This window comes from Eleutherodactylus coqui, chromosome 7 (genome assembly GCF_035609145.1).
Source record: "Eleutherodactylus coqui strain aEleCoq1 chromosome 7, aEleCoq1.hap1, whole genome shotgun sequence".
Taxonomy (NCBI): domain Eukaryota; kingdom Metazoa; phylum Chordata; class Amphibia; order Anura; family Eleutherodactylidae; genus Eleutherodactylus; species Eleutherodactylus coqui.
In genome coordinates, this window is record NC_089843.1 from 64,783,763 (window position 1) to 64,796,612 (window position 12,850).

The 12,850-nt window shown below is 44.3% G+C and overlaps 1 protein-coding gene across 7 annotated transcripts in view; it reads left to right on the top strand.

Annotated features, from left to right (window-relative positions):
- Positions 1-12,850, top strand: part of APBB2 (amyloid beta precursor protein binding family B member 2) — a 324,093-nt gene that overhangs the window by 180,628 nt on the left and 130,615 nt on the right. For all 7 annotated transcript variants that reach the window (XM_066573153.1, XM_066573149.1, XM_066573154.1 and 4 more), the window contains one exon: positions 5,284-5,492. In XM_066573153.1, the coding sequence (XP_066429250.1) occupies positions 5,284-5,492 (209 nt within the window). The remainder of the gene's footprint in view (positions 1-5,283; positions 5,493-12,850) is intronic.

Sequence of the window (12,850 nt, forward strand, 5' to 3'; positions counted from 1 at the left end):
TTATATCCTGTAATATCCTTCTTCTCCAGAAAGACATCAAGTCCCCTTTTAAACTCCTCTATGGATTTTGCCATCACCACTTCCTCCGGCAGAGAGTTCCACAGTCTAACTGCTCTTACAGTAAAGAATCCCCTTCTATGTTGGTCATGAAACCTACTTTCCTCTAATCGTAGCGGATGTCCTCTTGTTACCGTCGCGGTCCTTGGTGTAAACAGATCACGGGAGAGATCCATGTGTTGTCCCCTCATGTACTTATACATGGTTATTTGGTCGCCTCTTAACCTTCTTTTTTCTAGAGTAAATAGTCCCAATTTGGATAGCCTCTCTGGGTATTCCAGTCCTGTCATTCCATTTATTAGTTTAGTTGCCCTTCTTTGAACCCCATCAAGCACTGTGACATCTTTCCTGAGCACCGGTGACCAGAACTGTACGCAGTATTCCATGTGAGGTCAGACAAGTGCCTTATATAATGGAAGGATAATGTTCTCGTCCTTCGCCCCTATACCTCTTTTAATGCACCCCAAGACTTTATTTGCCTTTGCAGCAGCTGACTGGCATTGGTTACTCCAGTTTAGTCTATTATCCACTAATACCCCCAGATCCTTTTCCATATCACTTTTCCCTAGTGGTACCCCATTAAGTGAATATTGGTGACATCCGTTTCTCCTGCCCATGTGCATAGTCTTACATTTTTCAACATTGAACTTCATTTGCCATTTTCCTGCCCAAGCCCCCAGCTAATCCAGGTCCGTTTGTAGCCGCACATTGTCCTCCGTTCCATTAATTATATTGTATAATTTTGTGTCATCTGCAAATATTGATATTTTGCTGTGCAGCCCCTCTATCAGGTCATTAATAAATATGTTGAACAGAGTGGGGCCTAATACTGAACCCTGTGGCACCCCGCTAGCGACTGTGGTCCAATCAGAGTACGAACCATTTATTACCACCCTCTGCTTTCTATCATTGAGCCAATTTTTTACCCACTTACAAACGTTTTCGCCCAGTCTGAGCTGCCTCATTTTGTATATTAGCCTATTATGTGGCACGGTGTCAAACGCTTTAGAGAAGTCCAGATATATGAGATCAATAGATTCTCCCTGGTCCAGCTTAGAGCTTACTTCATCGTAGAAACTGATCAGATTTGTCTGACATGAGCGACCCTTCATGAATCCATGCTGGTGAGGAGTTATTCCCTTGTTCTCCTTAAGGTACTCATCGATGGCGTCTCTCAGAATCCCCTCGAAAATTTTTCCCGTTACTGAAGTGAGACTTACTGGCCTGTAGTTACCAGGCTCACATTTGCTCCCTTTTTTGTAAATTGGAACCACGTTGGCAATGCGCCAATCCAATGGTACTACACCGGTCTTGATAGTGTCCAGAAATATTAGGTATAGCGGCCTAGCTATCTCGTCACTTAGTTCCCTTAGTATCCTTGGGTGTAATCCATCTGGGCCCGGCGATTTATCAATTTTAGTTTTCTTTAGACGCTTCCGCACCTCCTCCTGCGTAAGGTATGAGATATTTTGTGAGGGGTTCGTTTTATTCCCCTGCATCTCGTGTGGCATTTCCTTTTCGTTTGTGAATACACTTGAGAAGAAGCTGTTTAGTAGATTTGCTTTCCCTTCATCATCATCAATGATTTCTCCTGCATTGGTTTTTAAGGGCCAGCGCTCTCCCTGCAAATCCTTTTGCTGTTGATATAGTTGAAAAATAGCTTCGGGTTGTTTTTGCTCTCTTTGGCGATCAGTTTTTCTGCTTCCTCCTTGGCAGTTTTGATCGTATCTTTGCATATTTTGTTTTTTCCCTGTATGATTTTAGCGCTTCTTCGCTGCCTTCTTGCTTTAGTAGTTTGAACGCTTTCTTTTTTTCGGTTATTGCCCCTCTTACCGTCTTGTCGAGCCACATTGGTTTCCTTTTAGTTGAGTTTCTTTTATTTTTAAAGGGAATGAACTGCTCACATGAGGTGATTAGGATCCTTTTAAACTTTTCCCATTTGTCCTCTGTACCGTTATTTTTGAGGATGTTGTCCCAATTAATGTTACTGATAGTAATTCTAAGCTCGTCAAATTTTGCTTTACTAAAGTTTAGTTTCTTTGTCGCTCCTTGATAAGGCTTCCTATTGATTGACAGCTGGAAGTTGATTATATTGTAGTCACTGTTCCCCAAGTGCCCCTCAACCTGCACCCCCTTTATACGTTCCGGTTTGTTGGTTAGTACTAGGTCCAGAATGGCCCTCCCTCTTGTTGGTTCCTGTACCAGTTGGTTCAGGTAATTGTCTTTAATTACTCTCAAGAACTTATCACCCCTGTGAGATTTGCAGGTTTCGTTTTCCCATGTTATATCTGGATAATTAAAGTCCCCCATGATAATTACTTCGTTGCGCTTTGACACCTCTTCTATCTGCCTTAGTAGTAAGTTTTCAGTTTCTTCTGTTGCTTTTGGTGGTCTATAGAAGACCCCTATCAAGATTTTGTTATTTTTTCCTCCCTGTATTTCTACCCACAGAGATTCCACCTGTTCGTCTCCTACCCCTATATCCTCCCGTAGCCTCGGCTTCAAGTTCGATTTGACGTACAGACATACCCCTCCCCCTTTCTGGTTCCTTCGGTCTCTTCTGAAGAGATTGTACCCCTGCAAATTCACCGCCCAATCGCACTTATCATCAAGCCATGTTTCCGTAATTCCGACTATATCATAGTTTTCATCAGTCATTCTCGCTTCAAGCTCACCCACTTTACCAATCAGACTTCTTGCATTCGTGGTCATACAATTTATATCATTTTGTTTTGTTTTTTAAATTTGTTTTGTTGCTATTCGTACTTATGGCTGATCTGTCAGTTCTAACTGTACTAACCCCACCCCCTGCTCGACCCCCATTCCCTTTGCTTGGACCCAGATCGCTAGTTACACTGGCTACCCCACTATTTCTCATTTTACCCTCCCCCCAGTCCCTAGTTTAAACACTCCTCCAGCCTTCTAGCCATCTTATCCCCCAGCACAGCTGCACCCTCCCCATTAAGATGCAGCCCGTCCCTACGGTAGAGCCTGTAGCCGACAGCAAAGTCAGCCCAGTTCTCCAGGAACCCAAATCCCTCCTTCTTACACCAACTCCAAAGCCACTTGTTTACCTCCCTAAGATCCTGCTGCCTTTCTAGCGTGGCTTTAGGTACAGGTAGTATTTCCGAGAAAACTACCCTGGAGGTCCTCGCCCTGAGCTTGGACCCTAGGTCCCTGAAATCATTTTTGAGGGCCCTCCATTGACCTCTAACTTGTTCATTGGTGCCAACATGCACCATGACCGCTGGATCCTCACCAGCCCCTCCCAGTAATCTGTCAATCAGATCTGCGATGTGTCGAACTCGAGCGCCAGGAAGACAACACACCGTTCAACGATCCCGGTCTTTATGGAAGATTGCCCTCTCTGTCTCCCTAATAATTGAGTCCCCCACCACTAGAACCTGTCTAGCCTGCCCTGCACTCCCCATCCCCGTCTCACTGGAGCAGTCATCCCCCTGGCGTTCAGAGGGCATGTCGTGCTGCAGCGGTGCTGGCTCTGTAATGGCATCGCCCTCATCTGCCAACGTTGCAGACATGTTGGGTTGTGCCAGTTCAGGACCAGCCTCCCTGGATCTATTCCCTCTACGCCTCCTTCTATCTGACACCCAGCTGACTGCCTGCTCCCCTTGCACTTCCGTACTACTGTCCGCCCCCGCCTCTACCCCAGCGAGTGTCTGCTCAGTGAGCACCAAACTCCTTTCCATGATGTCAATGGCTCTCAATGTTGCCAGTTGCTGATTTAGATCCAGAATTTGGGCTTCTAAATGTGCGATGTGCATGCATCTTGCGCAACAGTATGCACCCTCGATCGGCTGATCAAGGACCGCATACATTGCACAAGTAGCACACTGGATGACATTGCCCGACATGGAGCTCATCCTAATGGGGATCTACAATTTACTTGTGGAAGTAGTGAAGATAGACTTGTTCACACTCCGCGCACACGCTGCTACAACCGCTCACACGCTGCTGCAACCGCTCAACCGCTGACCCGCTGCTGCAGCCGCTGACCCGCTGCTGCAACCGCTGACTTGCTGCTGCAACCGCTGACCCGCTGCTGCAACCGCTGACCCGCTGCTGCAACCACTCACCCGCTGCTGCAACCGCTCACCCGCTGCTGCAACCCCTCACACGCTGCTGCAACCGCTCAACTGCTCACACGCTGCTGCAACCACTCACACGCTGCTGCCTCTGTGCAACCACTCACACGCTGCCGCTCTCGCGCAACCTCTTACCCGCTGACACTTATGCGCAACCGGTCACAAAAATTTTTTTATTTTTTTCCCCCTCACAAACACTTAGACCCCCAGACACACACACACCCAGAAGACACAACTAACCAGATACACAGAAAACACACACTTAGCTCACAAACACACACAGAAGATACTTATCTGCTCCTCCACTCCTCCGCTCCTCCTGGTGACGTCATCTGCTGTCCCGGCGGCCGCTCACTCTGCCCTCCTGTCTCAGCTGCTCCGTTCTGGTCCCCTCCGCTACTGCTGGCGCTGGACTCCTGGTGGCCTTTTGGCGCGGGCTACTGCACTCCGGTCTCTCCTTGCTGCCCCCGCACCTGCTTCGGCGCTGGTATTGGCTGCTGAGCTGCTCCGCTGTCCCCTTCAGCCCCCCGCTCGTGCCTCCGTCTCATGCCGCTGCTCCTGGCGTCTGACGTCACTTCCGGTCAGTCATCATATGTCTAGCTCACGACCAGAAGGTTGCAAGATACCTGGCTCAAGGTTGACTCAGCCTGCCATCCTTCCAAGGTCGGTAAAATGAGTACCCAGCTTGGTGGAGGTAATAAATAAATTACCTGAAAGCGTTGTGGAATAAGTTGGCGCTATACAAATACCAAGATTTTACTATTGTGCAGATGACTAGTATAACTTAAATTTCCCAATTGTTGCTCAATGATATGCCCAATATTACAAAACGATCCATAATTGTGTTGTTCTGTAGGCAGTTGCACAATATCTGTCTATATCCATGTTAATCTGTCAGCCCTAATGTTGGCAAAGATGCTTCATCTATAGACTGCTATTCGACTGGTGCAGAAAAACTGTGACTTTTTACTGCTCATTTGTATATCTTCTATCTGAATGATTGTGTTAGGGATGCAGTTAGTGGCTCGTTTTATAAACCCTGGTCATATGAATGATCTAATCCGATTAATGATATTGAAAGCAAAATCTGCTCTTCTAATTGCAATTTTTTTACATTTTACAGCTGATATATGGAGCGACCATTCATTTCAGACAGATCCAGATTTGCCACCAGGTTGGAAGAAAATTAATGATATTGCAGGAATCTACTACTGGCACATTCCAACTGGAGCAACCCAGTGGGAGCGCCCTGTGTCCGCACCAACAGATCTCCCAGGATCACGAAAGGGATCTCTTAGCTCTGTTACATCGTCACCTACTCCAGAGAATGAGGTAAAACTCAGAATATTTAGCATGAAATGTATACTGGGGCATGCTTATCTAATTGTTACTTACAGTGTCTCCTGGTGATTAGAAACCAGAATGAAGGTAGTTCGGTTGTAAACTAACTGCATTTTACTTGTGGGATTATTTTATTTTGTTCTGCATCATAATTAGAGATGAGCGAGCATACTCGTCTGAGCTTGATGCTCGTTCGAGTATTAGGGTGCTCGAGATGCTCGTTACTCGAGACGAGCACCGCGCGGTACCCGTCTCAATTAAACGAGCACTGACCATTGAATTCAATGGAGCCGGCAATACAGCCAGCTCCATTGAAAGCAATGGCCTGCCGGCGAGCGCGGGATGAATTGTCGGGAAGGGCTTAAATATATAAGTCCTTCCCTGCAATTCATCCAGAAATGTGTAAAAAAAAAATATATATATATACTCACCTGGTCCCGGCAGACGGAGTTCAGCGCGGCCAGCGGCAGTCCTCCTGAATTTATGAATGGGTGTGTGACTGCTGCCTCTGATTAGCTCAGCGGGACCAATCAGATGAGAGGCAGCAGTCACACACCCATTCATAAATTCATGAATGGGTGTGTGAGTGGAATCTGCCTCTGATTGGTCAGGCTGTGACCAATTAGAGGCAGCTCATTCAGCAGGCGGGGATTTTAAATCCCCGGCTGCTGAATACTACTCACAGCTGTTCAGAGCAGTTCAGGAGGACTGCTGCTGGCCGCGCTGAACTCCGTCTGCCGGGACCAGGTGAGTATATATATATTTTGTATTTTTACACATTTCTGGATGAATTGCAGGGAAGGGCTTATATATTTAACCCCTTCCCGACAATTCATCCCGCGATCGCCGGCAGCCCATTGCTTTCAATGAAGCCAGCTGTATTGCCGGCTCCATTGAATTCAATGGGCTAACATCGTTCTGCCGGGACAAGGTGAGTATATTTTTTTTTAATTTTTACACATTTCTGGATGAATTGCAGGGAAGGGCTTATATATTTAAGCCCTTCCCGACAATTCATCCCGCGATCGCCGGCAGCCCATTGCTTTCAATGGAGCCAGCTATATTGCCGGCTCCATTGAATTCAATGGGCTAACATCGTTCTTCTCTGCCACAGCTGTTACAACTGTGGCAGAGGAGAACGATTTTTATGCTGACAGTGCAGGGGGGGGGGTTCTCACTCTTGCCACTATTGTGGCTTAATAGTCGGACCTGGGAACTTGAGATGCAGCCCAACATGTAGCCCCTCGCCTGCCCTATCCGTTTCTGTGTCGTTTCCATCACTTTCTTGAATTTCCCAGGTTTTCACAAATGAAAACCTTAGCGAGCATCGGCGATATACAAAAATGCTCGAGTCGCCCATTGACTTCAATGGGGTTCGTTACTCGAAACGAGCTCTCGAGCATCACTGAAAGTTCGACTCGAGTAACGAGCACCCGAGCATTTTGGTGCTCGCTCATCTCTAATCATAATAGATTTGCCATGAGGAAGTGGAATAGTGAATTTTCACAAGACGGACGCAACAGACGCAGCTATGTTTATCTACAAATAGTTATACTAATTAGAATACGGGAAGCATCTTCATTAAAAAAAACTGTTACTACCAAGAAGAAGCAAGCAAATCCACCAGGGGCAGCACATTCCCCATATCATATAGTCACTATTTGTGAATGAAAAATAATATCTTCATATGGAGGAAGGAATTCATATGGTCATCTACCGTTCAGTAAAATGGAAAACATCCATAGCTAATTCATACATTTTTCTGGAAGTTTCTTACCCTTCCTGGGTTTTCCCTTGATCATTGATAGTGATGAGCAAACTTTTGAAAAGTTTGGTTCAGCCGGTTTGCCGGTTATCTTATCAAAAATGTCCATCTTCATCTACATTACTTCCAACCAAACTGGAGCTTCAGCAATATGCCTAAAACTGGAGTATAACACTGTCTAAAAGCCATAAATCCTCTTATTCTACTTCTTCTTCTTCGTCCCTTTCTTATTATTCTTCTTCTTCATTACTAGAGACCCACACAAAATCAGGGAGAACATACAAACTCCATGCAAATGCTATGCTTGGTCAGATTTGGACCTAGGACCATAGTGCTGCAAAGCAATGGTGCTAACCACTGAGCCACCATGCTTCTTCTTTCTCCTCCACTTTCTTCCTCTTCCACCTCCTCTTCCCTCTCCTAGGAAGAAGAGAGATGAAGAAGAGGCATGGTGGCTCAGTGGTTGGCATTGTTGCCTTGCAGTACTGGGGTCATATGTACAAATCTGACTTATGGATAACATCCGCATGGAGTTTGCATGTTCTCTCTGTGTTCGTGTGGGTTTCTGCTTCATAATAACAATTACCTGTATTTATATAGTGCAAATATTTGTTAGGCAGAAGAAGAAGAGGATTATTTTAGTGGGTTTAGCCAAGACAAATTGCCCGACGTTTGTGTTCATGCCGAACCAAAGTTTTAGCAAGTAAATTATGTGTTTTTGATTTTAGATTTTCGCGTACCTTTTCATTATGATATCTTAATAGTGTTCTGCTGTTTGCTAATCTTATGTGAATTTTTAATATTCAACATCTTGGCCAACCACAGTGCCACTGTATGCCACATTTCATATAAAAAAGTCAGTATGCTAACCAATATAGGATCAAATGTTACTCACCCAATTGTACTCTGAGTGCCCATTCTCTATATGCACAAATTTGGTTACACATACTATAATGAATTTATAGCAATCCACCTCCGGGGACCCATTAGTGTAGGGTCCACTGCAGACTTGTAGTATAAGCGCTGCGGAATAAGTTGACGCTATACAAATAAAGATTATTATTAGTAGTAGTATACTGTCTAGTATAGATAACACATTGGTTTTGTACTCAGTCCTCAGTTACCAGGCCTTCACTATTTATCAGAAATATAACACCCCGACTTACAGTATGTTCACTTCTGCATTTGGGGATTATGTAATCCTCTTCTGTCATGAGAATAGGAAAACAAATTCGTGGCTGGGTACAGAAATATGTTATGACTGAACTGAACCGCAACCAACTGACCCCATTGACTAAAATAGGGTACATCGTATTTCCAGTATGCCCACCAGCATTTTATCAGATGAAATAGCACAAATGAGAATAGGGCTGATCCCTCTGCACTGTGACAGCCCTTCAGATATTTGTAGACAGCTATTAAAGGGGTTGTCCCGCGCCGAAACAGGTTTTGTTTTTTTTTAAACCCCCCCCCCGTTCGGCGCGAGACAACCCCGCTGCAGGGGTTAAAAAAACAACCCGCACAGCGCTTACCTGAATCCCGGCGGTCCGGCGTCTTCATACTCACCTGCTGAAGATGGCCGCCGGGATCCTCTGTCTCCATGGACCGCAGGGCTTCTGTGCGGTCCATTGCCGATTCCAGCCTCCTGATTGGCTGGAATCGGCACGTGACGGGGCGGAGCTACACGGAGCTACACGGAGCCCCATTCAGAAAAGAAGAAGACCCGGACTGCGCAAGCGCGGCTAATTTGGCCATCGGAGGGCGAAAATTAGTCGGCACCATGGAGACGAGGACGCCAGCAACGGAGCAGGTAAGTATAAAACTTTTTATAACTTCTGTATGGCTCATAATTAATGCACAATGTACATTACAAAGTGCATTATTATGGCCATGCAGAAGTGTATAGACCCACTTGCTGCCTCGGGACAACCCCTTTAAGTCTCCTCTCAGCCTTCTTTTTTCACAAGCTAAACATTCCCAGATCCTTTAACCGTTCCTCATAGGACATGATTTGCAGACCGCTCACCATCTTGATAACTCTTCTCTGAACTTGCTCCAGTTTGTATATGTCTTTTTTAAAGTGGGGTGCCCAGAACTTGACACAGTATTCCAGATGAGGTCTGACTAAGGAAGAGTAGAGGGGGATAATGACCTCACGTGATCTAGACTCTGTGCTTCTCTTAATACATCCCAGAATTGTGTTTGCCTTTTTGCTGCAGCATCACATTGTTGGCTCATGTTCAGTCTCTAATCTATTAGTATACCCATTAGTATACATGTGCTGCTGCTTAGCCCAATTCCTCCCATTCTGTATGTGCTTTTTTAAATTTTCTTACCCACATGTAGGACTTTGCATTTCTCTCTGCAGACAACAGAAAGTATACTTCAGATTTCAATGCCGCCCTAGACTTGCAACCACAAACAGATGCATGCCCCATGCACTATGACACATTTGTTTGTAATCTGCCATGATTGGGTGTAATGCATGCAGTGATATGCAACACAAAACTAGTGTTAAATCCCTGGGAACAAAACAAATTGTTGCTACCTAGTGTTATTTGTGTATAAATAAATGTTAATGGTACTTCATGAGATTTACTGATTTTATGCAAACAAAAAGAAGGAAAGATCAAAAGTTTTATTGCATAATAAGTGCATAATTTTTGGCCACAAACCCAAAGCTTAAGGCTACTGATAGATATTTTCTAAATGTTTGCAACATAAGACATCAGGAACTAAGACCCTGTTACACAGCATGATTATCGTGCAAACCGCTTATTAGACTGAGCGGTTTGCATGATAATTGTGTAGTATGAACGCATGCAGTGAAAGAACGATCAGTGATAAATTGCCGATCGGATCTTTCATGTAGACCATAACATTATTGCTCACCTGCCTGTGTAAATAGGCAGTCATTCATCTGTGAACGACTGCCTGTTCGCGGTGAATGGAGGTAATCCAGCAGGACCGATCCCTAACCCGCTCCACCTCCATTCCCGGAGCAAAGATCACTCTTGTGTGAAAGCATAGTAGCGATCACTGTTGGGACGGCTGTTGGGTGTTTCAGCTTCCTCACCCAACCGTTTTCCCATTGAAATCAATAATAATGTGTTACATGGAGTAATCAACCTTTTCAGCTCTGTTTATCCTCGCTGACTAATATAGGCAGTAATACCGTGTTTCCCCCGAAAAAAAGACAGTGTCTTATATTAATTTTTGTTCAAAAAGGTTTAACTTTTTTACATGTATAGCTGCCTGGACAGTATTTAAAGTGACTTTTTAAATTAACTGTTAGCAGGGCTTAATTTTGGAGTGGGGCTTATATTTCAAGCATCCTCAAAAAGCCTGAAAAATCATTTTGCATCCTCAAAAATTCAGGAAAATTATGCTATGTCTTATTTTCAGGGTATGTCTTATTTTCAGGGAAACAGGGTATGTATGCACAAGGTCGTAAAATGTTGAGTCGAGGAATGACAGATCAGGACTGATATCAGCAAACCCCATTATAACTACCAAGATCAACGAAAGTCTAGCTATAGTATGAAGGCAGAAAAAGTCTTTGGTAAAACTCCTGCCCAAAACTGCTGGCTCCAGGATATATTTGTTCTCTTATATAGTCCCATTAAGACTGTGAGATGAAACCAACTCCTTCTTTAATTCCACACTAGTTTAGACAGATACAATGTGACAGGGACCCTTAGGGGATGCTCTATATCTCCAGTGTACAAACAAGGTGCATCAAATATTTACTTGTCCCGACTCCAGAGAAGGCTTTCCTCTGACTCTGTGTGTCTACCTTTCATTTCCTCCTGATGGAAGTCCTTCATTCATATAGGCAACGTTGTCTGTATATAGGCAGGGAAGTGATAGGACATGAAATAAACATTCTACCCTCCTGAGTGTGAATATGTAAGTGCAGCCACCAATACATTATTCTTGTATGAAGCAGAGATGCAAATTTTGGAGTCATAAATATTTTATTCGCTTTGAGGCATCAGATTGAATATTTGAAATAAATGTGGATTGAAGTTATCCTCTGTCATGCATGAAAAAAATGGAGGCTAGGTGATAAATATTTAAATAAGCGCAGAACATTTCAGGGAGATTAACTGGCTACATCACCGCCTTCACTTCACAGCGATCATTACTAGGGAGAAAATGATAGGGATGGACCAAAAATGTGCAAATAGTTCCCATCAATTAAAATGTAACCGCACTTTCTAAAAAACTTTTGGCATATTATAGGGACACGTCAAAAGTTTTGATCGATGGCATCCGGCTGCTGAGACATCAACCGTTCACTAGAACGAGCCAGCTGAAACGCCCGTCAAATGGCTGTCACAACTTGCAAGTTGAAGACCAACTCAACAGAAGATCTATGGACTTGCCTTCAAGTCGCGAGCAGTGACAGCACTTGGATAAACGGTTCAGCGGGCTCGTTCTAGGGATCCGATGGGGTCTCGGCGATCAATACTTTTGACATGTCCATATGACATGTTAAGAATTTTTAAAAAGTGCAATTACACTTCATTCGATGCCAATGACAGTAACCGTTGGCACTATAAAACTTCACTTCTGGAAGGGAAATTTTGGTAAACATGAAGTTTCTCATGGTCAATAGTATAAGACCTCAAGGGTTTATGTAGCATAGACTATGTGGCTTCTATGGAGACCTGGTTGGTGTCATCCCCTTTGAGAACTCATTTTTCTCAAATTTGACAGATGTGATGACAGTCTATATACCATTCAAATGTGAAGGAAAATTTACAAGTGGATTTTTAGCACTGCTTCAGAAATAAATAAAATAAAATATCGTTATTTGCATAGAGCCAACTTATTCCACAGCACTTTCACGTAATTAATTTATTACCCCCCACCAAGCTGGGTACTCATTTCACAGACCTCAGAAGAATGGAAGGCTGAGTCAACCTTGAGCCGCCTACCTGAACCATTTGGGGATTGAACTCGCAACCTTCAGGTTGTGAGCGAGAGCTTAGGACTGCATTCTGCTGCCTTAGCACTCTGTGCCGGTGCCATGCTGCTTATTCCATGGATTCCGCAGAGAAAAAATGAAGATTAGCCTAATTGAATGATAATAGGGCAAATCCTTGTGTGGATCTGCTGCACATACACATCAAATCTATGGCAGAGATATGAGGGTCAGCATTGGATTTCTGCCATAGAAATGTATGTTGGCTTCTAAGCCGACCTGTAAAAATATCCTTTGTAAATAATGGGGCGGGAAGTTGGTGCAAGGATCTAATGCTCCATTTATATAGGCCAATTGTCGGGCCTGAGCGATCCTCAGAACACTCATTCATTTGACAACAGGGGTGTGTAAAGAGACCAGTGATTAGCCGGCTAACTAGCAAACGCTCGTTTATCGACTGATTGGCTTGTTCATGCGAGCATAAAAACACTCGCTGATCAACGTTAGCGATTGTTCATCTCCATAAGCCAATTCTCAACCTGTATAAAACAAAATGCGTGTCAATTGGCATTCATTACATCGGCTCAGCCATGTAAATCTAGCAATAGACAAAGGGTGAGAAGTGATAGACAAACACCAAGCTCTTATGTCCCG